This window comes from Argopecten irradians, chromosome 5 (assembly GCF_041381155.1).
Source record: "Argopecten irradians isolate NY chromosome 5, Ai_NY, whole genome shotgun sequence".
Taxonomy (NCBI): domain Eukaryota; kingdom Metazoa; phylum Mollusca; class Bivalvia; order Pectinida; family Pectinidae; genus Argopecten; species Argopecten irradians.
In genome coordinates, this window is record NC_091138.1 from 39064656 (window position 1) to 39090881 (window position 26226).

Below are 26226 nucleotides of genomic sequence, written 5' to 3' on the forward strand. Positions count from 1 at the left end.
TTCTGACGGTCGCGAGCCCGGGGCTTCACAAAGGTATAGTTACTAGTGTATAGAGATTGACGGACAGACGGTAGGGCCTCGTACGGAGGGGGATCAATACCGTTTCTAATCTATCGCACGCCACACTTTCTTCCTCAGATAAACACACGACCTTGCAGCAGTCAGCACTAGCTCTGCTCTCTTCATCAGTTGACGACAACGGCGACGACAACGAAGAATGGCGCGATGACCAATGGACGAAGAGCCGGTCACTTTGAGAGGGTGCAGGGCACGTTTTGTGGCGTTGGAGCAGGAATCTTGGTCATTTGTGTTCTTGGCTTGTTCTGTGTTGGCAGACATGGCGCCTCGGCAGGTAAGCAAACCTATTTTTTCTATAACAATTTATATTCCATTACATAAATGTGCTTCCCAGCGCATGCAGAATGAGTAGTTTAATTACTCTTCTTGCAAACATTCCTTTTTATTGCTATTTATGAGCTAAACAATTATTTTACTCCTTCTCTTTCTGGTTACATATATATATTCATTCGTCTTCATATTTACTGTGACCTTTAGACAATGTTTAATAATTTCCCCTTCTTCATGGCCGCAAAAGGCGACTAAATAAAGGATATTTTTGCCCAGGCTAAATAATTTGTGTCCATGAGAAAGGCCCTGGATCTGTCTCATGTCCAAGAAAAACGATAGCTTTTGCTTTAGCGTAATTAATATTCATTATCAAGGGACCATGTGGGGGACTGATTTGCCTGTAAGAATTGTACCTGCTGCCCATATTGCATGATCGTTAAAGGCGACTTAATTAATTTAACATCTTATCTTTTCTTTCTTACTCTCGTCTTCCTAATGTCTCCTTTGTCCCCACTTCACTTCGGGCTTTCGGTTGAGCGCTCTCCACTGTGAGGAAGGCTCTGGGTGCTGTACCCATGACACATCATAGTCTATAAAAATGGTAGTTTCTACTCTTGCTTAGCGCTCAGTATTAAGGGAGTGGGACGACTGGTTCTCCCGTTATCAGTATAATGTGACCGGATGGAGGTGTTGCTTTGTGACTGTGGCGACATGCTTCAGTGATATAGTACTATTGAAAGGTCAAGAGTTTCACTATACAATAAGACCCAACAAGGATATACCGCAGTCTCCAAAAACTCACACCTGCACTTCATACAAGCAACACACTGCATACATAAGAGCACGTCCTTACATGACCCTGGCTGTAAATAGGATGTAAATTAAACAAAGAAACAAACAAAAAGGTTTGCATGTATGTAAATTATATGGATGTTTGCCATGCAGGTAGGGCGTTAGAACTGTACCTGCTGCCTGTGTTGCAAAATCGTAAAAGGTGACTAAATTTAGGATCTTTTCCCTCCTTCCTATGTAACTTTCTAACGTCTTCCTTCACACCGCCTCACTTTAAGCCTTCAGTTAAGCGTTCACCCCGTGACGAAGGCTCTGGGTTCTGTGCCCTGGACGAGAGTACCATACCATGCTCATCATTAAGGGATGGGACGACTGGTTCGCTCGTTGTCAGTATTATGTGACCGGTAGGGTTCTGTTGCTTGGTGTCTTCAGCGACATGCATCAGTGATATAGTACTATAAAAAGCAAAAGAATTCCATTATACAAGAAGACACAACAAGAACATATCACAGTCTTCAAAAACACTTCACACATGCAAGACACTACTTGCACGAGAGGTTGTCATTAAATAATCCTTAATCAAACCATGTAGCGACATATATACACGTTTTAAACACGTCATATTGTTTCCAAGACTCGTTTATAGGATTACTAAAGTATAATGTGAAAATTTGAATTTTCTTTCCAGCCACAGACTTCGCCTCAGCCTGTCACACATCCTACTACAATAGTCCGAAATGTATAGACCACCCGGACGGGTATGGATGTGAGTGTGGCTCCGGCTTCCATTGGAACACTGAAATGTGCATGTGTAAGTACGAACGGACTGACCAGACCGTTACTCGGGAGGTTATTGATTAAATTGTATCGTGTAAAGTATCACGACTCTAACAAGTTTTCGTCCTAAACCACATAATCTTGAGTCACGTACAATTGTACATTACCAGTGCTTTTGATATCAAGGTTAAACTTTTGTAGTATTTTCAAGATGAATTCAATTAAACATCTGTCAGGCTATTTAATTCTGATAAGTTATATGAGACAATGGTTCAATTTATATTACCAATTTGTATATTTTACGTCTTTATTAGGTATCTTGGATGGGGTAAGCTATGTTTGGATGTAATGTTCATGTTTTACAGCAACAGCCATAGACTCGCGCCTGGAATTCAAGCAGAAGCGACCAATCCGGTACACACTACTGTTAGGGAAAGGCTTCCCACAAGTCAAGGCCTTTACTATAGTCTACTGGATCCGCCTGAGTAAGAACCACAACTCCTCAGAGAATGGCACCATTCTCTCGTATAAACAGGGCACTAGGTTCGATATCATGCAGATGGGGGTCGACCACAGGCTCTGGTTTCGCCTGCATGATCGAGTCAAATATACTCGGATTGTTCTTCCTGTCGGCGAGTGGGCTCACGTGGCCTGGACTTGGAACGCAGAGGGTATGTTAACAAGTTAACAACGGTACTCTACATCAATTTTCTTTTGTACTTACTTAAGGTTGTTTCCCTATTTCAAAACAAGGTTGCAGATTAAAAAAAAAAGAGAGATGTAAACGTAAAGGACAAATAACAGACTTTATATGAATCTCCATTTTCAGATGGTACATGGAAGCTGTACTGGAATACACAAGAGGTTAACAGTGGCCGTCGGAGCGCTTTCAGGAAGCCTGTTCCTGGTGGAGGAGAGTTTGTACTCGGTCAGGCTTCACGAGAAGCATTTGAATTTGATTCAAATGTGGCATTTGTTGGGGACCTTGCTCATTTGCATGTGTGGGACTTTGTAATGAGCCATGCGGACATCGTCCATCTTAATACCTCCTGTACGTTTATGTATTGTGGGAATGTGGCTCAGTGGGCTGACTTCCGAAGTGGAACAAGAGGTGCCATGCGCATGCGATGGCCTTCCGGTATTCTAAGTAAGTGATTTATATAAGTGAAGTTGTGAACAAACGTGAAGTTCCACTGAAAATTGAATAATGTTGAACATAGAAATATTTCATATATTTCTACGGTGCAGAGTGTCACTTTTAACGTTATAAAAAGCACACACCTAGCGGGCGTCATAACTTTATTCTGCAAACATCAATCCACAAAGAAATGACAATATTTACATTTTTTTCAGTAGGAAGATCGATTTATTCAATTATTAGTTTTATAGTTGTAGATACAACTTTGGCACAAAGTGTTATCTTCAGTCACCTTTGATGTTGGGTAATGTGTCACTGAAATTGGCGTCATCGATTCATTTGTTTTATGAGAATATTTGCTAGCTCATTAATCAGAGTTTGGCTCCTTAGATCTTTGTCCTAGGTTAAGTTTGACCGAGGACTTATTCACCGTCATATTCTATTGCAGGTGGAATATTATCAACTATTCAGAGTATGTTTTATGTTTTCTCTCTTTTTATTTCCATACCTTTTTTCGACTGATGACTAGTTGACATGCACGTGTGGTGTGGACGTTTTGTGCGTTGCCAGGTAACAAACTATCGTTACCATGGCAACACCTTTTCACCACACGTGTACTTTGAGCCCCTGTTATTGTTGTGGTTTATTTATAATAGTCCAAATTTAAACTCGTTTTTTCTATGTTGTCTTTTTATCTCGTTGTTGTCAAATAAAAACATTTTTTCTTATATTTACCAAAATTCGAATGTCCTAAAAAGCTAACAAAAGCACCAGATCTCATGGCTTCGTTAGAAGAAAAAAAACTAGCATTTGCATTTGCTCCCTGTCCTTTTAAAAGGCCACGAAAGGTCATTAGTAGATCATAGTTGAGTTGATTTTGCATGACTTTAAGTCGGGATTACTATCAATTATTGTAGAACAATTTTTATATGCATTACATTTTCTAAAATTATCTAGATTTACATTAAGATGACTTTTTACGACTTTATCTTTGTTCGTGAAATGAGGTAGGTCCACGTAGTAATTTTTGAATGCTTTATAATTTTTCTTACAAAGATTATGTCTCCAATTTTAGACTTCTAGTTCTATAGGTTGCAACAACACAGCCTATGTGAGCATGCGCAAGACAAGGATGCAATCGACATTGAATAATTATATTGCGAAACAAATTGGATCGATATTGATGCTAGTCTGTTTAAGGTCGTGACTAGTAGGGCCAGAGTTTTATAAAATTTGTCAACGGTACAAAATAAAGTATTTCGTATAGTCACAACCTTGTAAGAATCCAAGTCGGGAATACGGATTCGAAGGAACGATAGTTCCGTCTGCTTACACGTTTGAAGCATTACTATGGAATAATTTGTTTCCATTTTTCGTGAATTTGAAATTTTAATTGTCGTTGGCGGTTGAATTCATGGAGAAGGTCTTACGTAGTATAAAACATTTTGTTGGTATCAGATGATTTAATTGGAAACCAAAGAACATGCTACGGCAACAAATAATACTTAGTAGTTTTTAAAATGTTGAACCCTCTTGAAACAAATGACTTGACGGTTATGGATTGATTGTTCTTTCTCCCTTTCATTATATTTATATTTCAGATTCGTAAAAAATGTAAAAATAAAGAATAAAATGCTCTCTCGTTTGAGCCTGTTGCGCAGATAGATTCGAATGTAGATGAGTTGTACAGGTATAATATAATAGTGTAATGAACTTTCGTGCATTAACCTATTTGTTATCGAAATCGAATATTTCGTCCTTGTGTCTATGATGTTGAACGTGTTTGGATACCTTTGTAGGTGTAATTGCAATTCCAGAGCAGCACTATTCAAATGCATTATCATGGAGTTTGGCTTTGATGAGAAACCTATCAGTTAAATTCAAAGACTTCAAAAGTCATTACAGCAGCATAATGTTAATGAATATTGATATCAAGTTATTCGCCACACATAAAACGTACCAAGAGAACAACATGATCTTTGATCAACGTCAGAATTCTAGAATATTAATTTGTATCATTTTTATGTCAACTGTTGTGAGGACTTTTTATTTTGAATAAGGTGGTTCTAGAGAAAATTATACAATTATTTATTAATGTAGTATCATCGTAGTTCGATATTAGCACAATGTTTCGGAATGTAAGTTTTGGGAATCTAGGATTGTTTGTGAAAGACATATTCCATGACACTACCTGGGTGTAGTGTATTTTCTCTTCCTCATTTTCATTTATTTTTCTGCAGTTTCTGCTATACTTTTTCTCCCTTTACATTCATCCTAACTGTTGCTAACTGTTATAATGACTTACATCGTTTTAAAACGACACAATATATAAACCGAGCAGTGATTATCACAATGTCTTAATTTTTATCAAACGATTATGATGTTTGAGGTGGCACAAACATGGTTTAATCAATTGTTCAAAGCCTTCTGATAACATAAAATGAACTTTTCGATTTCTTTTCTAATGAAGTTTAACATATACATTAATGAGAGTCTACAGATATGTTTGTTAGACGAATAGATGGTGTAGAGTAGGATTTTACATTGGATCTTTGGCAATTGTAATATCCAGCATGGGAAATGCTACACTGCTAAATGAAGGTTTTAACTTGACTCAAAGTTACACATAGACGATCTAAGAATTTGAACACCTAAATAACCACCTGACCCAACTCAGTTAAAGTACAGATGAAGTTTAGTGTTAGAATATTTTTATACCCCTGCGACGAAGTTAAGGGGTATACTGGAATCGGGTGGTCCGTCTGTCTGTCTGTCTGATACAATTTTGTCTGGCGAACTACTCCTAAACTGCTTGACAGATTTGATAAAATCTGGGACACAGAACTCTGACATAAAGGAATGTTGAGTTAATTATATAGGGTTTTGCAATGTCCCCTATTAATGAAGTAATTGCTAAATTTGTTCAGCTTGGTATTAGTTGTCCACTCTGGCGACAGTTCTACTTATCATCGCCATCTTTTAACTGCCGAATATCGTTATGATTGGGATAGCTGCCTGATAACTTTATTTGCTTTTCTTTTTTTCTTCTAATATTGCTAGGAACCATTCAACCTTTTCCAATAAATCTAATCTGTACGCCTGTAATGCGGTCGTTAAGACATGCTGGTCTTCTGTCGGCCAATCATTTGGACCCCTCCATACAACACTGGGCTGTGGTATCTTTCATGGTGTTTATCGAGTCATCGATGCTTTGGAATCAATGTACAAGTATCATTGACCGATTTATGTCGGCGTTTCTGAAGTCTTCATCAGATACCGGAGAAATAGATGTTGACACCGAAGTGACTCAACTGTAGACATGTGACTACAGCTCAATCAAACCTTCCGAATGTACGAAAGCAATGTACTGTCGGGTTTTTTTGTATTTCCAATTCGTAGTTACAAAAATTCTTAAAATAATTCTCCAACGTACACACTTTTTTTCTTGATTTTTCATTCTTTTGTTTTTCTTTTTATCTTTGTGAGAAACTCGATTTATCATCACATTTAAACAACTTATCTATTAATATCGACCATAGAAGTAATCGATGCCGTTGATTTTAAATGGAATTTTGAAAACCGTGTCTAATAACAAGTAATATATACCTGTATATATCCATATATCTTAAAACAACTACCACTCATGAGCAGAAACGTATGTTAGAGATGACGGCCTTTCTATCTGCTGTAATTATACATAAGGGCAAAATATGAAAAATGAATGTAATTCTCGTATTAAACTATGGTTCAGTCAATATAACGACTTTGATATCTCAACTAATGGTCATGTTTATCTTTCAGAGGATAAATGTAAAACAGCTGTTGAAGAGGCTGACACATGTAACAAGCACTGCAGTTTAACTATAGGTAATTAACAAGGGCAGAAAACCGCCATTATGCATTTTAAATACATGTATATGTCTCAAAGAACTAATTAATTTCGTGCTTTGCAGTTTTACAGCTATGCTTTTTATGTACTTTATATATATCTTCGCGCAATTCATTTTCGCGAATTTTAGTCGCATGCGAAAATAAGTTGGTTTACAGCTGTCACAGAATAATATTTAGCATTCCGGATTTCGCGGTCCAGTGTTTGCTATTATGCTATGTGCACAATTGTATTAACCAATTAAATTTACGAAATAAAGTTACTCCGGTTCAAGAAACATCATGGCTTAATTGTTTACATGTTACATGGTGTCAGAGGTGGGAAGTTGGAAAACTCTAGCCCAGATAAATAGCGAATAATATAAGACTCTTTCATATGTGGATATGAAGGATAGGGATATTCTACCCGAGAGTCACAAAATGTCGTAAAACCCGAGGCTTGCCGAGGGTTTTGCAACATTTTGTGATCCCGGGGATAGCATATCCCTATCCTTCATATCCACTTATGAAAGAGTTTTTTTCTTTCATACCTCGACGTTTTATTGCAATTTTACAACTATAATATCCCGCCTTTTTGAAATTAATTCGTAGATATCCACGGCTGAAAGTCGATTTTTCATACATTAAAAATTACGTGATATTTTCAACAAAATTCCGTTATTTGCATCTTTTATAGTAAAACCAGTCAAGTTTGTGAAAAAAGTGTTAAAATTTTACCGAGGAAATAGAAATTTTGTTGACGCCGTGACGTCACGAGGCTTTATTGCATGGAAAGCCATGCGATACAGCCTCAGGCGGCATGAGTGAATTGTCCTAGACCAGCCAGTATTACACCCGTAGGTATGAAAGAAAGCCATGGTCAATATCGTGCCATACTACAAGTACAAATAAGTGCTCAAAGGGTGTTATTAATGATAAGGAATGTACGGGACAGATTTTTTTTATCATTGAATGAGTGACCCATGGTTACTATAATGTGACTGAACATTAACAATCCCTTGATATATATATATTTCTTTCATACCTACGGGTGTAATACTGGCTGATCTAGGGCAATACACTCATGCCGCCTGAGGCTGTATTGCCTTACTACCCATGCAATAAAGCCTCGTGACGTCACGGCGTTAACAAAAATTCTATTTCCTCGGTATAATTTTAACATTTTTTTTCACAAACTTGACTAGTTTTACTATAATAGATGCAAACAACGGAATTTTTGTTGAAAATATCTCGTAATTTTTCAAGAAATTGACTTTCAGCCGTGGATTTCTTCGAGTTTTTTTTTTCAAAATGGCGGGATATTATAGTTGTAAAATTTTAATAAAACGTTGAGGTATGAAAGAAAAATACTCTTTCATAAGTGGATATGAAGGATAGGGATATTCTACCCTCGGGATCACAAAATGTTGCAAAACCCTCGGCAAGCCTCGGGTTTTACTACATTTTGTGACCCTCGGGTAGAATATCCCTATCCTTCATATCCACATATGAAAGAGTCTTATAATATAGCACGACTTCTCAATCATTTCCAGCTTTTTTGTATGATTTTTAAAATTTTTATTTTTTTTTATTTTTAAAATGATATATAAAATGAAAATGAAAAGTCCATTGTAAAGTTTGAAGCAGACGGCTCAGAAAATGTGATCAAAGTCGTTATCGAAAAAAAGTCTCAAATACGAAGTCTCTCTGGTTTGGAGTTGACATTGTTGTACAATGTATTGTGTTTTGACATTGCTTATAGGATAGGATATAAAGATAGAAGATAAATTTCCTCGGATTCATATTTACAATATCCATCGGTACGACCTCAGTTTTAGATTTACTGTATTGCTTCAACTTGCAGGTGCACAGTGCAATGAGGACATTGTTGAAAACATAGTTTGGGAGCGGACGAAAGCTGTAAATTATCTCAACGTGTCCTGTCCTGGTCAGGAGAACATGGAGGCTTCCAACATAACTTTGGGTAGGTAAAACATTTGTAATACACAGCAGATAGTGGAATATAGTTTTAACAATAGATACCGAGGCATTGTGACTCTGTCATATTTTTTCAAGCAAAACATGTGTTACCGTTAAAGGTCACCGATACCAAGCGTTCAGAACCGTAAGCATTACCATCAGTCACCAAGTGCACTTTTATAAAGTTCATTCCACTCTTTAAACAAATCGGTTATAGGTATACTGTCATTGCTATATAATCGGCGCTGTAATGACAAGCCTGCGATACACTGACGATTACATGTCATGACTGAGTGTCATACGATACTGCTGGCGTTGTCAAGCCATCTCGTGTTATTTAATTTTTGTTGTTTTGCTCCCAGACATTTTCCCAGAATAAACTCATTCTAAACACTGAACCAACCAGAACTATTATTCTCACATTCCGCCATTTGAATAATCTACAGAAAGGTAAAAATGAGTGAAGAAGCCCTCAAGCTGTTCCAACGCCCGGTGTAATGTTGTCAGATCACACGATAGACTGTACATATACAAAACATACAAGACATCGTGTGGTTATTGACAACACAGGCCTCTGTTTCGCACTTTTCCGGCGCTTGTAAATGATACTATAAAATCCTCAAGGTTTGATAAAGGATAAAATACACCCAGAGATAAAGTCTGGCAGTAGTAATAAGTTTGTATTATTTGCGCTAGAAAGTTGCACTAAGCATTGTGTTTTTTCACATTTTTCGTATCTCGCGAGCGAGTATAACAATTTTAGTAAATACATGTACGCCAATCAATGTATGTACTAGCAAAATATTATTTAATGCAAAAAATAAACATAATTAAACATAAAAAAATAAAAATTTGCGCTGAAATTTGCTTGCGTTTAAACAAAAGAGCTTAGAGTAGAGTGATTCAATTTGCTATACCGGTTTTGTTATTATAACATTTGTTAGAATAAATTCTTGAGTATCAATAAATGCGTTTAGTTTTTTACACACAAAAAAATCTTGTTACCGCTATTGCGATTTGGGATCGATCAGTCAACATGATAACAGCCATCTTGGATTTTGATAGTAAAAGTTTGTTACCGCTTTTTTTCATAAAGGAATCTGCTCAAATTTCCTATGTTGGTTCCCCTAGTGACTTAGTTGTGCATATTGCATTTTTGGACCAATCGGTCAACATAAACACTTGTGTATCAATAAATACGTTTATATTTTTAAGCCCACCATCATCAGATGGTTAGCTATTTAAATCGCCTTTCGTCCGTGGTCTGTGGTCCGTCCGTTAACAATTCTTGTTACCGCTATTTCTCAGAAAGTACTGCAGGAATCTTTCTCAAATTTCATAGGTAGGTTTCCCTTGGACCCTAGTTCTGTATATTACATTTGTGAAAATATCAGTCAACAAGATGTCCGACTGGCCGCCATCTTGGATTTTGATAGTTGAAGTTTGTTACCGCTCTTTCGCAGAAGTACTGAAGCGATCTATCTCAAATTTTATATGTAGTATGTTTGAAAAAGTTTGAAAAGCAGAGAAAAGATATCTCTTTTCATTGTCAGACATAGATCATTCTTTGGTGGGCGCCAAGATCCCTCTAAGATCTCTTGTTGTTATTTGTTATACATACAGAAAACGCCACCCGACTCTGCGACCAGACAGCACAAAACGACGGGATATGGGAGAAACCTTTTATAGACAAATGTATCTCTCAGGATCTAATGGAAATCAAGGACAAAGTGAGTATCATGCCTGTTGCTGAGAAACCACAAACACATGGTCTGTGAAAACAGTCTCCAATAGTTTTCCTCTTGTACCTCAGGGGCTGGTGGTCTGGTATGGATGTCATGAATACATGATGCAAGTTATTACGTTGAAGTTCAATCCAATTTTCCAATGCCAATTTAAAATGCTGTCCCCAATTTCAAGAGTATCGATCGCTTCACGTTTTATGTGAGGTTGATTTCGGCAAGAGGGCGTTCAAAGTGTGCTTAATGAGGACATTATTTCTGTGATTAGAGGTGCTGGTTGTTACTGGAATATTACACCACCAGGCTGTAGCTATCAGCACCGGCTGGCTATGTCCGAGACATGTGATAAATGTCATTGCTAGGCATCAAATGTGTTTATGGAAAGGCTATGTAAATTGAGCAAAGACATCTCGATCGAAACACGTTATATATCTTATAGAATCAGATCCACTTCACAAGTCCTCGATAGTGCAATTTGCATGCTAAGGATATTTTGCTTTTCCTGCTTTTAGAGACGGACACATTTATCAAGAAGTTAACAGTGACAAGTGACAGCGAATGCTCAGACACACTGTTGATAAAAATGACGAATTGCTCAGAACTAGCTGTTTCGTGAAAAAATCGATGTATTTGATCAATTAGCTAGCCTCATCCATATCGATCTGGTAATATATTGGACAGCTATAGCGGCAAATCAAGCTGCACTGACAAGACGTAAATATATGCATGTTTGTGCTGTTTGTTGTAGGTTAAGAGAGCTTTTAAAGGACCAGACCTTAACGAGAGTATTGTCTTTTACCTGGCGGAGTTGCTGTTAAATCACACTATCAACAATGTATATACAAATCCTATAGACGTAGCCACAGTCATAGACCTTCTGGCTCTGATAGTGGATACACAGGACGAGGTATGAGGTCACCAGTGCAATTCGTAATTTATTAAGGTGGAGTACACCCTAAGGATATTTCGTACACGAAAAACGTCTGATTCAAGCACAGCTGGAGTACAGAACAAGAACTCGTTAAAAAGCCATTCCTTACACATGTTTTTGTCGATTACTGGAAATACCCATAAGAAGTCAAGTTCATACATTTTCACCACGAAACCTATTGAGGCAATATGATTTTAACATGCAAACGTTTACCTCGAAAAGTAGGATAGAGAAATAAATAATTTACCTAATAAACGTTTTGAATATTCAGGTTGCTGTACTGCAAGAGAAGAAATGGAGAGAAGGTCGAAATTTGTATGCCCAAACCGTAAATGTTGTAAGAACCAAGGAGGAAACAAAGAACTTTACAGAGGTATTGTCAGGGTACTGTAGTTAAAATTTACGGATACAGAGTCGTCATTGTAAACTTTTACAGAAATATGGTATCTACTTTAAACCACCCATAATTATAGATAGCATCTTCTTTTTGCATACAGATAAAACCGGAGACCAGTATTAGAATGTGCATACATGTATAATCTGGCATTAAGAGAATTGTGACTTTAATGCTGTTTGCACAAGGTTTTTGTATGGAAATTATCAATTTGCCCGTAGATTGAGCTGCCTTATATTTCCATTAAGTGCCAAATCATTATTAATCCCCTAAAATCCGCTTTTGTCTATTGTGATCTTTATGATGTCTGATGTGTTCATGCCAATAATCCACCGAAAACAAGGGTCCTTGTCAGTCTCAGCACATTCAGAAATCATCAAACCCTCTATGACCTTTCTAAACCCTTGGCGATCAACTCAATTCTATACGCCGGGAGTGCCACCGGACAGCCCGAGCAATATTCATCATAGTGCGCTACTAATTTGCGCTCATCATTACTTTTTTCCGGTCCCGTCCAATAAGCCTTGTTATCTTGGGTACGCACGGAGATCAAACGTGTACGGTTGATGTCCTGTTTATGTAAATAGAAATAGGTTCGTGTAGTCATGCATTAAATAGGATAGGTTCATGCGTAAAACAAATACGTTGTATACATACTAAAAGCTGTTTTAGTGAAAATCAATATCATTATATGATTATACCACTATTTACAGCTGCTAGGTGGGACACTACGCATGCATTTAAAATAACGCAATTTCTTTGAACACGATTTGATTAAATAAAGCTTGAGCAGACAGACTAATACTGTTAGGTGCACTGTTAGGCAGGTCTTTGACGATGATGGTGTGTCAGAGAACATATTAAAGCATCAACGCGACGTAATTGTATTGTCTGATTCCAGAACATGTCCATTAAATGCTCACTGAAACGTTTAGTACAACGTCAAAATGTCAGAATTCGACCATCAGTAAAAGAATATATGATCGTGACGTCAGAGTTTAGTTACCGCTTGGTAATTAAATCAATAAGGAATTTAATTGATATTATCGTTAATGCTGGTTTTGTTCCCATTAAATAGGCCGTTTAATCTTAATCTCATTCCCGATTATTCTCTCATGACCGGTTATTTTCGTGGCTTAAGAACTCGCAAACTTGTAATGAGATCATTTGATTTCAAATTGAACAAAGATTGGCGACCATAATGAAATTCTTAAAAATCGCGAAAAAACCGCTGTGAAGATACGTTATCTTATTATAACATGATCGTGTTCTGCCTCATTGGAAACCTTCGAGAAATTATAGTTCTGTTTAGTTATATTTCAGGAAATGAACAAAACTTATCTAGCAATGAGAAAAAATTATATGAAAGTTTATGTATTCAATTCAGTTACTTTGCCAAAAGGAGATTTGAAGGCAAAATACCAGTCAGTGGTATACTTGTGCATTTCTTGCCAGACGATGCTGTGAGATATGCAACATCGGCAGACTTTTTTGGCAACGCACATTATTTCTTGGAAGAATCATTTATGTATACTTATGATACCCATTATTAGACTTACAAAACTATTGAACAAGGTGGCATCATTAACATCATCAATTTTATTTCTCAGATAAATTGATTTAGCAATTACAATGTATTCTTATTTTTTGCCGTTACGCATTATTTCATTTTATCAAAAATTAGTAAATAGGTAAATTTCCAGATACAAAAAGGATTAATTTACGATTTACCGTCGATAAGTCCCACCTTACGGTGATTTCACGTAGTATTTTGACGTGATTTTTGTGACGTCACAATTACCGGAAGATGAGGCTAATCGATAGTAAATTATAGTTTAGCCACGTTGGTTTGGGATCTCGAACGCCAACCCCCACCCCCGTATTGAAATATTTTGTTACTATAGGTCATTATTCGGACGGTCGATAATCTGTTGTCTCGGAGAAATGACGTTGGATGGAACGCCACCAAACCGGCGGGTGTGGAGGGAGACAATCTGTTAAGTGCTTTAGAGGCCTTTGCTAGGACCGTAGCCAAAACGATAGAGTACAACATACATATAGGCATGCTGGATGTCAACGACGCCTCCATATCCGAAGCCAGAGGCAACATCGGTATGTTTTGTATGCGGGCATAAGGTCAAGGGTTCTAACATAAACACTGTGTCAATACTAGTAGTAAAACAGTATGTAATATTAAAGTTTAAAATCATATAGATTGATTAAAGTTTAAAATCATATAGATTGTATAAGAGACTGATGATAAAGTGTCATGATGATAAGATCAGGTACTCCGAAAGATATAGCGTCTTCTGATGATTGACACGTGTCTTAAATTCCGGGTCAAATACAGGTAAAGACACAATCTCATATGAGAAAAAAAATATATTCACAAGGCATAAAAACGTGTGGTGACAAATATTGTTCAAGAAAACAATTTTTTTCCCAATAACATCATTATATTATGGTCATCAAACTCTCAAAATGTCTTCGCGACTCTGCATACTCGAATATCAGTGTTACTTATTTTTTCATATGTAAATGCCATTTTCTCATGTATAGCTTACAGATAAGAAGAAAAACAAAATAATGATAAAGTCTCGTGCGATTACCATCATAACATTTATTTTCAGCCTGAAGATCGTTTATAGAACATTCTATCATTATTTTTTTAGAATTTAAGGTGGATGTTCACATGTCGAATGTATTCCGTGGATACACCTACCCTTCCAGTCTGGAAAGGAAAATGATGGGAATGCTTAACAATATAGGGGAGATAAGACTTCCGAATATTCTGAAGTCACAAAACGCATCCTTAATACCTGGTATGTAATGTTTGATACTATTTACTACCAGCTTTTGTAGAAAGTTGCACATAAAGGAGATATTCTTTTAGTCTTTATAGTTTGAGTTTTAGCATAGCGACAGCCCTGCAGATAAGGCGTTAGAATTGTACCTGCTGCCCCTATTACATGATCGTAAAAGGCGACTAAATTTAGGATCTTATCTTTTCTGTTCTTCCTGACTGACTTTATCTTTCCTAATGCCTCCCTTGGCACCGCCTCACTTTTGGCCCTGAGTTGAGCGTTCGCCCCTGTGAGGAAGGCTCTGGATTCTGTCCCCTGGCCGAGACACACCAAAGTCTATAAAAGTGGTAGTTTCTGCTCCTGCAGATTAAGATTACAATCATTATTTTATAAATATTATTTTTTCAGTTGGTATATAAGAATCGTAGAAGAGATGCCGTTTCATTAATTCCTAAATCAGTATCTTTGTTCTGAAATATGTTCCCACTATCTTATATATAAGCAGCTTTGATCTAGCTTTGTTTTACCGTTCATTTGTATCGTGATACTTTGTATACACTTATATCTAAGACAATAGCTAGGTATCTAAGTAATCGGTCTGATATTGTATATCGATTTTGTTTCAGCTTTCTTCCTGACTGCCAGCTTTCGCTTCAAACATCTTGCCATGTACCTGCCAAATCACGATCTCTTAACGTAAGTGACATGATAGCGATGTAATCGGTTTAATAGGGATGGAATGTACTCAAATGCTGTTGTAGAATCGCATTCCTTGAAGTTAATCAAAAAATGATATATTTGTACTCTATACGTACATATTTAGAGCTAAATCGATTTTTAACCGGTTATAGCAATGAGATATTTGCGCAATCGTAATATATCTGTTACCTAACTGCACACACAGAAAAAAAACATTTCAAGCGCGAAAAATACAATATTATCTCACGTCCGTTATATTAAACAGTAACCTAAATATGATATAATGCAAACCACTTTGTTATTGCGAGATACAAATTTTTCGCACAATTTTGTGAGAGAGCTCAGAAGCGATTTAAAATGCTTCGTGAATAATTGTATGACGTATGATTACAAAATATAAACATAATTGACAGCCCTTGATCACAAATTATTGTATTAGCGAATTTGTTGCATGCAGCAATAAACAAAGACGGGTAATATCAAGTACGTGAAAATATAATTGTTTACATTTACTGGGACTTTAAAACGTGTTAAATTGATACTGTTGGAAACCTGTTTTGTCTTTCAGGAAAAGTAAGGAGGACAATGTCAACACACCTATCATTACCCTTTACGTGTATGCCGGGGATGCCCCCTTCTTCCGCAATCTATCATCTCCTATAGTGTTCAAAGTACCATTCCTAGACGTAAGTAATGCATTATGTATTTGTAAACATTAGACTGTCGTTACTAGGGCTCGAACTCAATCTTACGTGTTGTGGGTATATTGTTCTCCATTGTTGTCAGTTCTGCTTGTACTTCCATTCTTTGACGAAACAAAACTTTGATGTTTGCATACGCAACGAGTTGTTCCATTCATTGACGAAACAAAACTTTGATGTTTGCATACGTAACTGCTTGTACTTCCATTCTTTGACGAAACAAAACTTTGATGTTTGCATACGTAACGAGTTGTTGGTTCGTGACAGTCGAAACCTTCGGTTCAAGAATTCAGTAATTAATTAATAAGGAGTTGAAACCTTACGTTTGTTAGGATTTGTTACGCATTCAATTTAACATGTTCTAAATATGACTAAACCTGAATATATTTTTGTATGATCTGGATAAAATAATCTGTACAAATAAATGTTTCAAAATTTACATTTCTTATTACGCCGTTGTTTCAGTCACGTTAAAAACGGCAACATCACTTTTTTCCTTTATGGACTGATAAAGTGAATGTGTAAGCCAATAAAAACGTTCGTTACAAATAAAAATTGAATGATTATGGTATACATAAAGGTAAGCATGTATTATTGATTTTGCCCAAACCGAAACGAAAGACCTCCTGCACTTTGAATGGTGTCCAAACTATGGCCAGTTTCCCTGACCGATATACATAATGCTGTATTTATAAACCTCTATTGACCTATGTATAATGTATGTGTTGTATCACCACCGCCTTGTTGCAACATGAGTTATATTGACATCGTGATCTAATAAATGAAAGCATTATTGATTCTAGCTAAACGTAAATATTGATCGACATATTTCTACCGATGCTTGTGGTGGCCGGCTTAACACGTTTTTATGTCGCCCTTATCTCCAAAGTGCCTGTTAAGTGTTATATAATGTCTTAACTCACAGCTCGGTAATACCACTCATAAAACAAGACACATACATACTCAAAGTTTTCCCAATAGTGCTTAACTGTCGAAATTTATAATTAATGCTTCATTGCAACAGAGGACGTATCAGAGCAGCAGTTGGTACCTGAGTGAAAATGTTGGAGTGAGTGGCTTAGAGAAGGAAATAAAGAAAAAAAAAAGATAACAGAAAAAACAAAGAAATTGGAAAGATATAGAGTTGAATTTCAATGTATTATATAATGTGAATGTTTTTTTTTTCTTGTTTTTCTTCCAGACTTTTAATATATCCAACCCAGAATGCGTCCGTATAAGACACAGTTCATTGTGAGTAGAAATTAACAGTTAATACAATGTTATAGGTTATTTATTCGATATGTTGTTAGGCCGTATGCTTCATAATACCACATATGGCGCTGTTCAGATCGCCCTATTTCATTTTTATGTTGATGTCGAAGTCTATGAGGCAGTCAATGTCATTTTCCTGATAGCTGGCTCTGTAATCAACGTGTTTGCTAAATTTCGATAAATAAATGCTCAAAGTAACATTAAGACGTGTAATACTACGGTGTAATGTGTTTTTTGTGTGTGTGTCGAATCGAGATTTTTGACAGCATCAGAAAATCAAAATAAGAAAGAAAATATATTATCATTATGCTTGATTTTCTGAGTTTGATTGTTCAATGTACATACATTTCAAGGCTGCGAAATATTATTATTTTAGTTTAAATTTCTGTTTAGAATTAAGACCACTATTTTCTCACAGATCCGCTGAGTGGCGCTGGTTGCGTGATGATTGTCATCTGGACTGGCAAGACGGTATATCCGCACAGTGTGGCTGCTACATACCGGGGGTATACGCTATCACTACAGACATGTACAACGACAACGTAAGTCTGATAGTCGACCAATCAATTTAGACAGTACAACGACAACGTAAGTCTGATAGTCGACCAATCAATTTAGACAGTACAACGACAACGTAAGTCTGATAGTCGACCTATCAATTTAGACAGTACAACGACAACGTAAGTCTGATAGTCGAACTATCAATTTAGACAGTACAACGACAACGTAAGTCTGATAGTCGACCTATCAATTTAGACAGTACAACGACAACGTAAGTCTGATAGTCGACCTATCAATTTAGACAGTACAACGACAACGTAAGTCTGATAGTCGACCTATCAATTTAGACAGTACAACGACAACGTAAGTCTGATAGTCGACCTATCAATTTAGACAGTACAACGACAACGTAAGTCTGATAGTCGACCAATCAATTTAGACAGTACAACGACAACGTAAGTCTGATAGTCGACCTATCAATTTAGACAGTACAACGACAACGTAAGTCTGATAGTCGACCTATCAATTTAGACAGTACAACGACAACGTAAGTCTGATAGTCGACCTATCAATTTAGACAGTACAACGACAACGTAAGTCTGATAGTCGACCTATCAATTTAGACAGTACAACGACAACGTAAGTCTGATAGTCGACCTATCAATTTAGACAGTACAACGACAACGTAAGTCTGATGTCAGACGACCTATCAATTTAGACAGTACAACGACAACGTAAGTCTGATAGACGACCTATCAATTTAGACAGTACAACGACAACGTAAGTCTGATAGTCGACCTATCAATTTAGACAGTACAACGACAACGTAAGTCTGATAGTCGACCTATCAATTTAGACAGTACAACGACAACGTAAGTCTGATAGTCGACCTATCAATTTAGACAGTACAACGACAACGTAAGTCTGATAGTCGACCTATCAATTTAGACATTACAACGACAACGTAAGTCTGATAGTCGACCTATCAATTTAGACAGTACAACGACAACGTAAGTCTGATAGTCGACCTATCAATTTAGACTTACAACGACAACGTAAGTCTGATAGTCGACCTATCAATTTAGACAGTACAACGACAACGTAAGTCTGATAGTCGACCTATCAATTTAGACAGTACAACGACAACGTAAGTCTGATAGTCGACCTATCAATTTAGACAGTACAACGACAACGTAAGTCTGATAGTCGACCTATCAATTTAGACAGTACAACGACAACGTAAGTCTGATAGTCGACCTATCAATTTAGACAGTACAACGACAACGTAAGTCTGATAGTCGACCTATCAATTTAGACAGTACAACGACAACGTAAGTCTGATAGTCGACCTATCAATTTAAGACAGTACAACGACAACGTAAGTCTGATAGCGACCTATCAATTTAGACAGTACAACGACAACGTAAGTCTGATAGTCGACCTATCAATTTAGACAGTACAACGACAACGTAAGTCTGATAGTCGACCAATCAATTTAGACAGTACAACGACAACGTAAGTCTGATAGACGACCTATCAATTTAGACAGTACAACGACAACGTAAGTCTGATAGTCGACCTATCAATTTAGACAGTACAACGACAACGTAAGTCTGATAGTCGACCTATCAATTTAGACAGTACAACGACAACGTAAGTCTGATAGTCGACCTATCAATTTAGACAGTACAACGACAACGTAAGTCTGATAGTCGACCTATCAATTTAGACAGTACAACGACAACGTAAGTCTGATAGTCGACTACCCTATCAATTTAGACAGTACAACGACAACGTAAGTCTGATAGACGACTATCAATTTAGACAGTACAACGACAACGTAAGTTGATAGTCGACCTATCAATTTAGACAGTACAACGACAACGTAAGTCTGATAGTCGACCTATCAATTTAGACAGTACAACGACCAACGTAAGTCTGATAGTCGACCTATCAATTTAGACAGTACAACGACAACGTAAGTCTGATAGTCGACTATCAATTTAGACAGTACAACGACAACGTAAGTCTGATAGTCGACCTATCAATTTAGACAGTACAACGACAACGTAAGTCTGATAGTCGACCTATCAATTTAGACAGTACAACGACAACGTAAGTCTGATAGTCGACCTATCAATTTAGACAGTACAACGACAACGTAAGTCTGATAGACGACCTATCAATTTAGACAGTACAACGACAACGTAAGTCTGATAGTCGACCTATCAATTTAGACAGTACAACGACAACGTAAGTCTGATAGTCGACCTATCAATTTAGACAGTACAACGACAACGTAAGTCTGATAGTCGACCTATCAATTTAGACAGTACAACGACAACGTAAGTCTGATAGTCGACCTATCAATTTAGACAGTACAACGACAACGTAAGTTGATAGTCGACCTATCAATTTAGACAGTACAACGACAACGTAAGTCTGATAGTCGACCTATCAATTTAGACAGTACAACGACAACGTAAGTCTGATAGTCGACCTATCAATTTAGACAGTACAACGACAACGTAAGTCTGATAGTCGACCTATCAATTTAGACAGTACAACGACAACGTAAGTCTGATAGTCGACATTTGACTATCAATTTAGACAGTACAACGACAACGTAAGTCTGATAGACGACCTATCAATTTAGACAGTACAACGACAACGTAAGTCTGATAGTCGACCTATCAATTTAGACAGTACAACGACAACGTAAGTCTGATAGTCGACCTATCAATTTAGACAGTACAACGACAACGTAAGTCTGATAGTCGACCTATCAATTTAGACAGTACAACGACAACGTAAGTCTGATAGTCGACCTATCAATTTAGACAGTACAACGACAACGTAAGTCTGATAGTCGACCTATCAATTTAGACAGTACAACGACAACGTAAGTCTGATAGTCGACCTATCAATTTAGACAGTACAACGACAACGTAAGTCTGATAGTCGACCTATCAATTTAGACAGTACAACGACAACGTAAGTCTGATAGTCGACCTATCAATTTAGACAGTACAACGACAACGTAAGTCTGATAGTCGACCTATCAATTTAGACAGTACAACGACACGTAAGTCTCGAATCAATTTAGACAGTACAACGACAACGTAAGTCTGATAGTCGACCTATCAATTTAGACAGTACAACGACAACGTAAGTCTGATAGTAGCGACCTATCAATTTAGACAGTACAACGACAACGTAAGTCTGATAGTCGACCTATCAATTTAGACAGTACAACGACAACGTAAGTCTGATAGCCGACCTATCAATTTAGACAGTACAACGACAACGTAAGTCTGATAGTCGACCTATCAATTTAGACAGTACAACGACAACGTAAGTCTGATAGTCGACCTATCAATTTAGACAGTACAACGACAACGTAAGTCTGATAGTCGACCTATCAATTTAGACAGTACAACGACAACGTAAGTCTGATAGACGACCTATCAATTTAGACAGTACAACGACAGCGTAAGTCTGATATAGTCGACCTATCAATTTAGACAGTACAACGACAACGTAAGTCTGATAGTCGACCTATCAATTTAGACAGTACAACGACAACGTAAGTCTGATAGTCGACCTATCAATTTAGACAGTACAACGACAACGTAAGTCTGATATAGTCGACCTATCAATTTAGACAGTACAACGACAACGTAAGTCTGATAGTCGACCTATCAATTTAGACAGTACAACGACAACGTAAGTCTGATAGTCGACCTATCAATTTTAGACAGTACAACGACAACGTAAGTCTGATAGTCGACCTATCAATTTAGACAGTACAAACAACGCAACATAAGTCGAATAGTCTGATAGTCGACCTATCAATTTAGACAGTACAACGACAACGTAAGTCTGATAGTCGACCTATCAATTTAGACAGTACAACGACAACGTAAGTCTGATAGTCGACCTATCAATTTAGACAGTACAACGACAACGTAAGTCTGATAGTCGACCTATCAATTTAGACAGTACAACGACAACGTAAGTCTGATAGTCGACCTATCAATTTAGACAGTACAACGACAACGTAAGTCTGATAGTCGACCTATCAATTTAGACAGTACAACGACAACGTAAGTCTGATAGTCGACCTATCAATTTAGACAGTACAACGACAACGTAAGTCTGATAGTCGACCTCAATTTAGACAGTACAACGACAACGTAAGTCTGATAGTCGACCTATCAATTTAGACAGTACAACGACAACGTAAGTCTGATAGTCGACCTATCAATTTAGACAGTACAACGACAACTAAGTCTGATGTCACACCAGATAATTTAGACATGTACAACGACAACGTAAGTCTTATAGTATACCTATCAATTTAGACAGAACAACGTCAAAATAAGTCTGATGTCACACCCCAGATAAAACAGACATGTATAACGACAACATAAGTCTGATAGTCGACCTATTAATTTAGACAGTACAACGTCAACATAAGTCTGATAGCCGACCTATTAATTTAGACAGTACAACGACAACGTAAGTCTGATATAGTCGACCTATCAATTTAGACAGTACAACGACAACGTAAGTCTGATAGTCGACCTATCAATTTAGACAGTACAACGACAACGTAAGTCTGATAGTCGACCTATCAATTTAGACAGTACAACGACAACGTAAGTCTGATAGTCGACCTATCAATTTAGACAGTACAACGACAACGTAAGTCTGATAGTCGACCTATCAATTTAGACAGTACAACGACAACACGACCTATCAATTTAGACAGTACAACGACAACGTAAGTCTGATAGTCGACCTATCAATTTAGACAGTACAACGACAACGTAAGTCTGATAGTCGACCTATCAATTTAGACAGTACAACGACAACGTAAGTCTGTTAGACGGCTTATCAATTTAGACAGTACAACGACAACGTAAGTCTGATAGTCGACCTATCAATTTAGACAGTGCAAACAACGACGACGGAAGTCTGATATCGGAAGAAGTAACGGACATTTTAAGTCCACCTATCAAATTAGACAGTACAACGACAACGTAAGTCTCATGTCAATGACGTATTATGCCCACCTAAGAATTCGATAATGCATTCCCAATAAATTTTATTTTTCGTCGCTTGAATTAATGTAATGAAACTATATGAATGGTATGACCTTCACATCCAAAATAGAGTCTTGCTAATATTGCAATTTAAAACGCTTCCACATCATTGAGCTACTTTAATGCGTTATACGCAGTCAAGTTGTGTCTTGTAACATTGTCTGGAGGAGAATGTAGTTTATTATTTAGATAGGTGTAGTGTCGTCTGAGAGTCCTTTGAACTCTTGTTACAGTGGGACAAAGGAGAAAAACGTCCAATATTGATGAACGCTGCGTCCTACATCGGTTGTGCACTATCCGCCCTACTGTGCCTTGCCACATTAGCCATCCATCTTTACTGCAAGTAAGATGTCTTTTCGCAACTAATCAGCTTAATTTTGAGAATTCATTAATTTTCTTGTCACTTCCGGTTAAATCAAGGTCATACGTTCTGCATTTAGAAGCTAAATGTGTATTTATCTTGCTTTTCAGAAACCGTCATTTTTCGCATACCGTAACAAGAAACCTTAGTTAAAAACTATTCCATTACAATAAGATAACAGCATTGCTGCAAATATATTGCATTTCAACTTCGTGATATCGACCGTTAAAATATAGTTGTGATGTCATCTATTGTTTTGATTTAAAAATATTTTATTTGCACGTTATATACAAATGGGATAAGACACAAGTTGTAAACTTATAATCCGTCTTCTCCCGTAAAAAATAATGATGATATATGCATATGATCGCAAATATTAAGCAAAATGATGATTGAATAACGCACAAAACTAGCTTTGAGATAAAATTTACAATGAAGTTCAAGCATGATGGAAATGTCTCTGTACCCTCATGTCTTTATAAAATAAAATTACTGTAAAATACAGAATCAATTTGTAAATAACATAATTACATACATCAAATGTCTAATATTCGAAATACACCTTTGTTCAAAGTACAGGAAAGTATAGAAATAGATACATTTAACAGTAAATTTATATAGTATCCATTGAGTTAACTCCTAGTACATGTATATGTATAAGAATTGATAAATTACGACTGCTAGTTAGTCAGTTATTAAATGTGTAAATACATTTTTAGATGATCAACAAGTAACAAAAACGGGTAGTCGATTGACACAGAAAGCTGCCGTCTACATCATTGTGGTGTATATACTTTAACACCCGAACTATCGGACTATTACCTGTTACTGTCCTATATGTTACCTTTGACTGTCTTATAAGTGACTCTAATTTTAGACAGTTACTTTTAAGACGGTAAAAGGTAGCAGATAGGAGAGTTACACAATACGAGTGAGTATATGTCTCCGGGCATAATCTAATAATTATATTAACACACAACACACAACCTGCCGGAATATTCCATTATTTTTAAATCCAAATTACGAAAAACATCTCACACAATGAATATGAAAAGAATTTAATTATCTATTGATGCAGAATTAAACACATCCACGGAATTTCTGTATATATTTCAGACAGAGTTTTCCTCCGTATTATGAATTCACCATTTAACACTTATCTACAGCATTAACTCCAATTTCCGCTTTCTGAAACCTTGTTGTTTTTGTACACCACTTTAAATTTTAAATTTCCAAATCATCTGCACTGTAGTTTTACACTTATTTTGATATTGTTTCAACAATATTTCAGATTTTCACTTAAATTCCATTGGCTTGTTGAATGAAATTGCACATGGTATAAATAAATCCAAGAGGTCAAAATTTTAAATCCTCAGAATCCAATCAAAGCTTTGGGCGAACCGACTGTTTTGAACTGGCCTGAAAATCACTTTTATATGCGATCATTTTAGCAAGACGCTTTCAAACAAATGCCTTATTTGCAAGTCAAGTTTCATATGTCATTTGTTTACCACATTAGACATTGGAAAGAAATGTCATTTTAGTAATAAAAGTCACGGAATATTCCTCCATCACTGTTGGTGGACATGGTGAAAATTAATTTACAGATAGTTGTCCCAACCCAAAGGCATGATTCATGCATTCCGTTAATGAATGCTATTCATCACATATAACACAGGCAAAGGTAATTCTATGATGCCATTGTCTATATTGGATTTGTCATGGTTGAATGCACATTAGTAGTGACCTGAGCTCATAGACAAAGGCAAAAAGCTGGCTTATATCAGAAATAAAAGTGTACTTTATTAACACTAAGACTTGCCATGTTTTAAGTTAAAGATAAGCTTCAAACTGTACAATATGTGGGAGAGAGAACAGATCTCGGCTCTGACGGGCCTCGATACAGTTCTCTCTCCAACATATTGTACACTTTTCGGCTTATCTCCATAACATACTGATACTGTTGCATCTTGCATTGATACAATAACGGTATACTTTAACGGCAGAGGACATAACACAAGTCATTGACATTGATAAATATACATTCACTGCAAATATAATACACGATAACATCATTAGCTGCGACAAAGTAATAAACACATATATCATGTACAGTGTTCATTAACATATCGTTAAGCCAATTAAACTATCCCTGTGAAATAACAAGCGGAAATACGGAAAAGTAATCAACGCTAATGTCTTGCATCACTACAAAATTGTAATATCGATTATTAATGAATAATGATGAATCAAATTGTAATGACACATAAACTTACAATTAAAGGAAATGGAATGATGTTAACGATATGAAATAAGTTGCTTTAGGCGAATCAGAAGATGAATTTTTATAGATAATGGAATAGTTTTACATTCAATTTTATTTCTTTTCATTAACATATATAGGCACCGTTCTATGATATATGACTCAATGATGTCGTCAGTGTTTCGTGCGTAATGCATTTCAGGATGGTATGCTTTTTCCGTGTAAAACATATAACTGTAATAACATTCTTTACATCGGTAATCGCTCTTTGATCATATACATTGATGCTTATTTGTTGTTTTCCTTGTAGAAAATTGTCTACTATTGCTACAAATATAACTGGTTTTTATTTCTTCTTTTTTCAGAACATCGTCTGCCATAGCTTCCCTTCATAAAAATCTAGCGCTATCGATTTTCTTCAGTCAGATCGTATTCATGATAGGAATCGATCGATATGAAAATCAAGTAAGTACAAAACACGCGACTCGAGCTCTAGGCACCGCTTCTCTCCACGAGGACGCCAGCCGGCCACTTATAGGCACTTCTAT

At 36.6% G+C, this 26226-nt stretch overlaps 1 protein-coding gene across 2 annotated transcripts in view; it reads left to right on the forward strand.

The window, feature by feature from the left end:
- LOC138323799 (cadherin EGF LAG seven-pass G-type receptor 1-like) overlaps positions 1 to 26226 on the forward strand; it is a 47662-nt gene that overhangs the window by 11278 nt on the left and 10158 nt on the right. The window contains exons 2-19 of one of the 2 annotated variants that reach the window (XM_069268646.1): positions 139 to 352; positions 1829 to 1951; positions 2283 to 2588; positions 2747 to 3064; positions 3504 to 3527; positions 6857 to 6922; positions 8787 to 8906; positions 10526 to 10632; positions 11393 to 11551; positions 11847 to 11948; positions 13874 to 14081; positions 14642 to 14791; positions 15400 to 15469; positions 16041 to 16158; positions 17375 to 17424; positions 17864 to 17987; positions 23288 to 23397; positions 26044 to 26143. In XM_069268646.1, the coding sequence (XP_069124747.1) occupies positions 226 to 352; positions 1829 to 1951; positions 2283 to 2588; positions 2747 to 3064; positions 3504 to 3527; positions 6857 to 6922; positions 8787 to 8906; positions 10526 to 10632; positions 11393 to 11551; positions 11847 to 11948; positions 13874 to 14081; positions 14642 to 14791; positions 15400 to 15469; positions 16041 to 16158; positions 17375 to 17424; positions 17864 to 17987; positions 23288 to 23397; positions 26044 to 26143 (2382 nt within the window). In that variant the 5' untranslated portion in view covers positions 139 to 225. The remainder of the gene's footprint in view (positions 1 to 138; positions 353 to 1828; positions 1952 to 2282; positions 2589 to 2746; positions 3065 to 3503; positions 3528 to 6856; positions 6923 to 8786; positions 8907 to 10525; positions 10633 to 11392; positions 11552 to 11846; positions 11949 to 13873; positions 14082 to 14641; positions 14792 to 15399; positions 15470 to 16040; positions 16159 to 17374; positions 17425 to 17863; positions 17988 to 23287; positions 23398 to 26043; positions 26144 to 26226) is intronic. The other variant, XM_069268647.1, reaches the window with a different exon arrangement.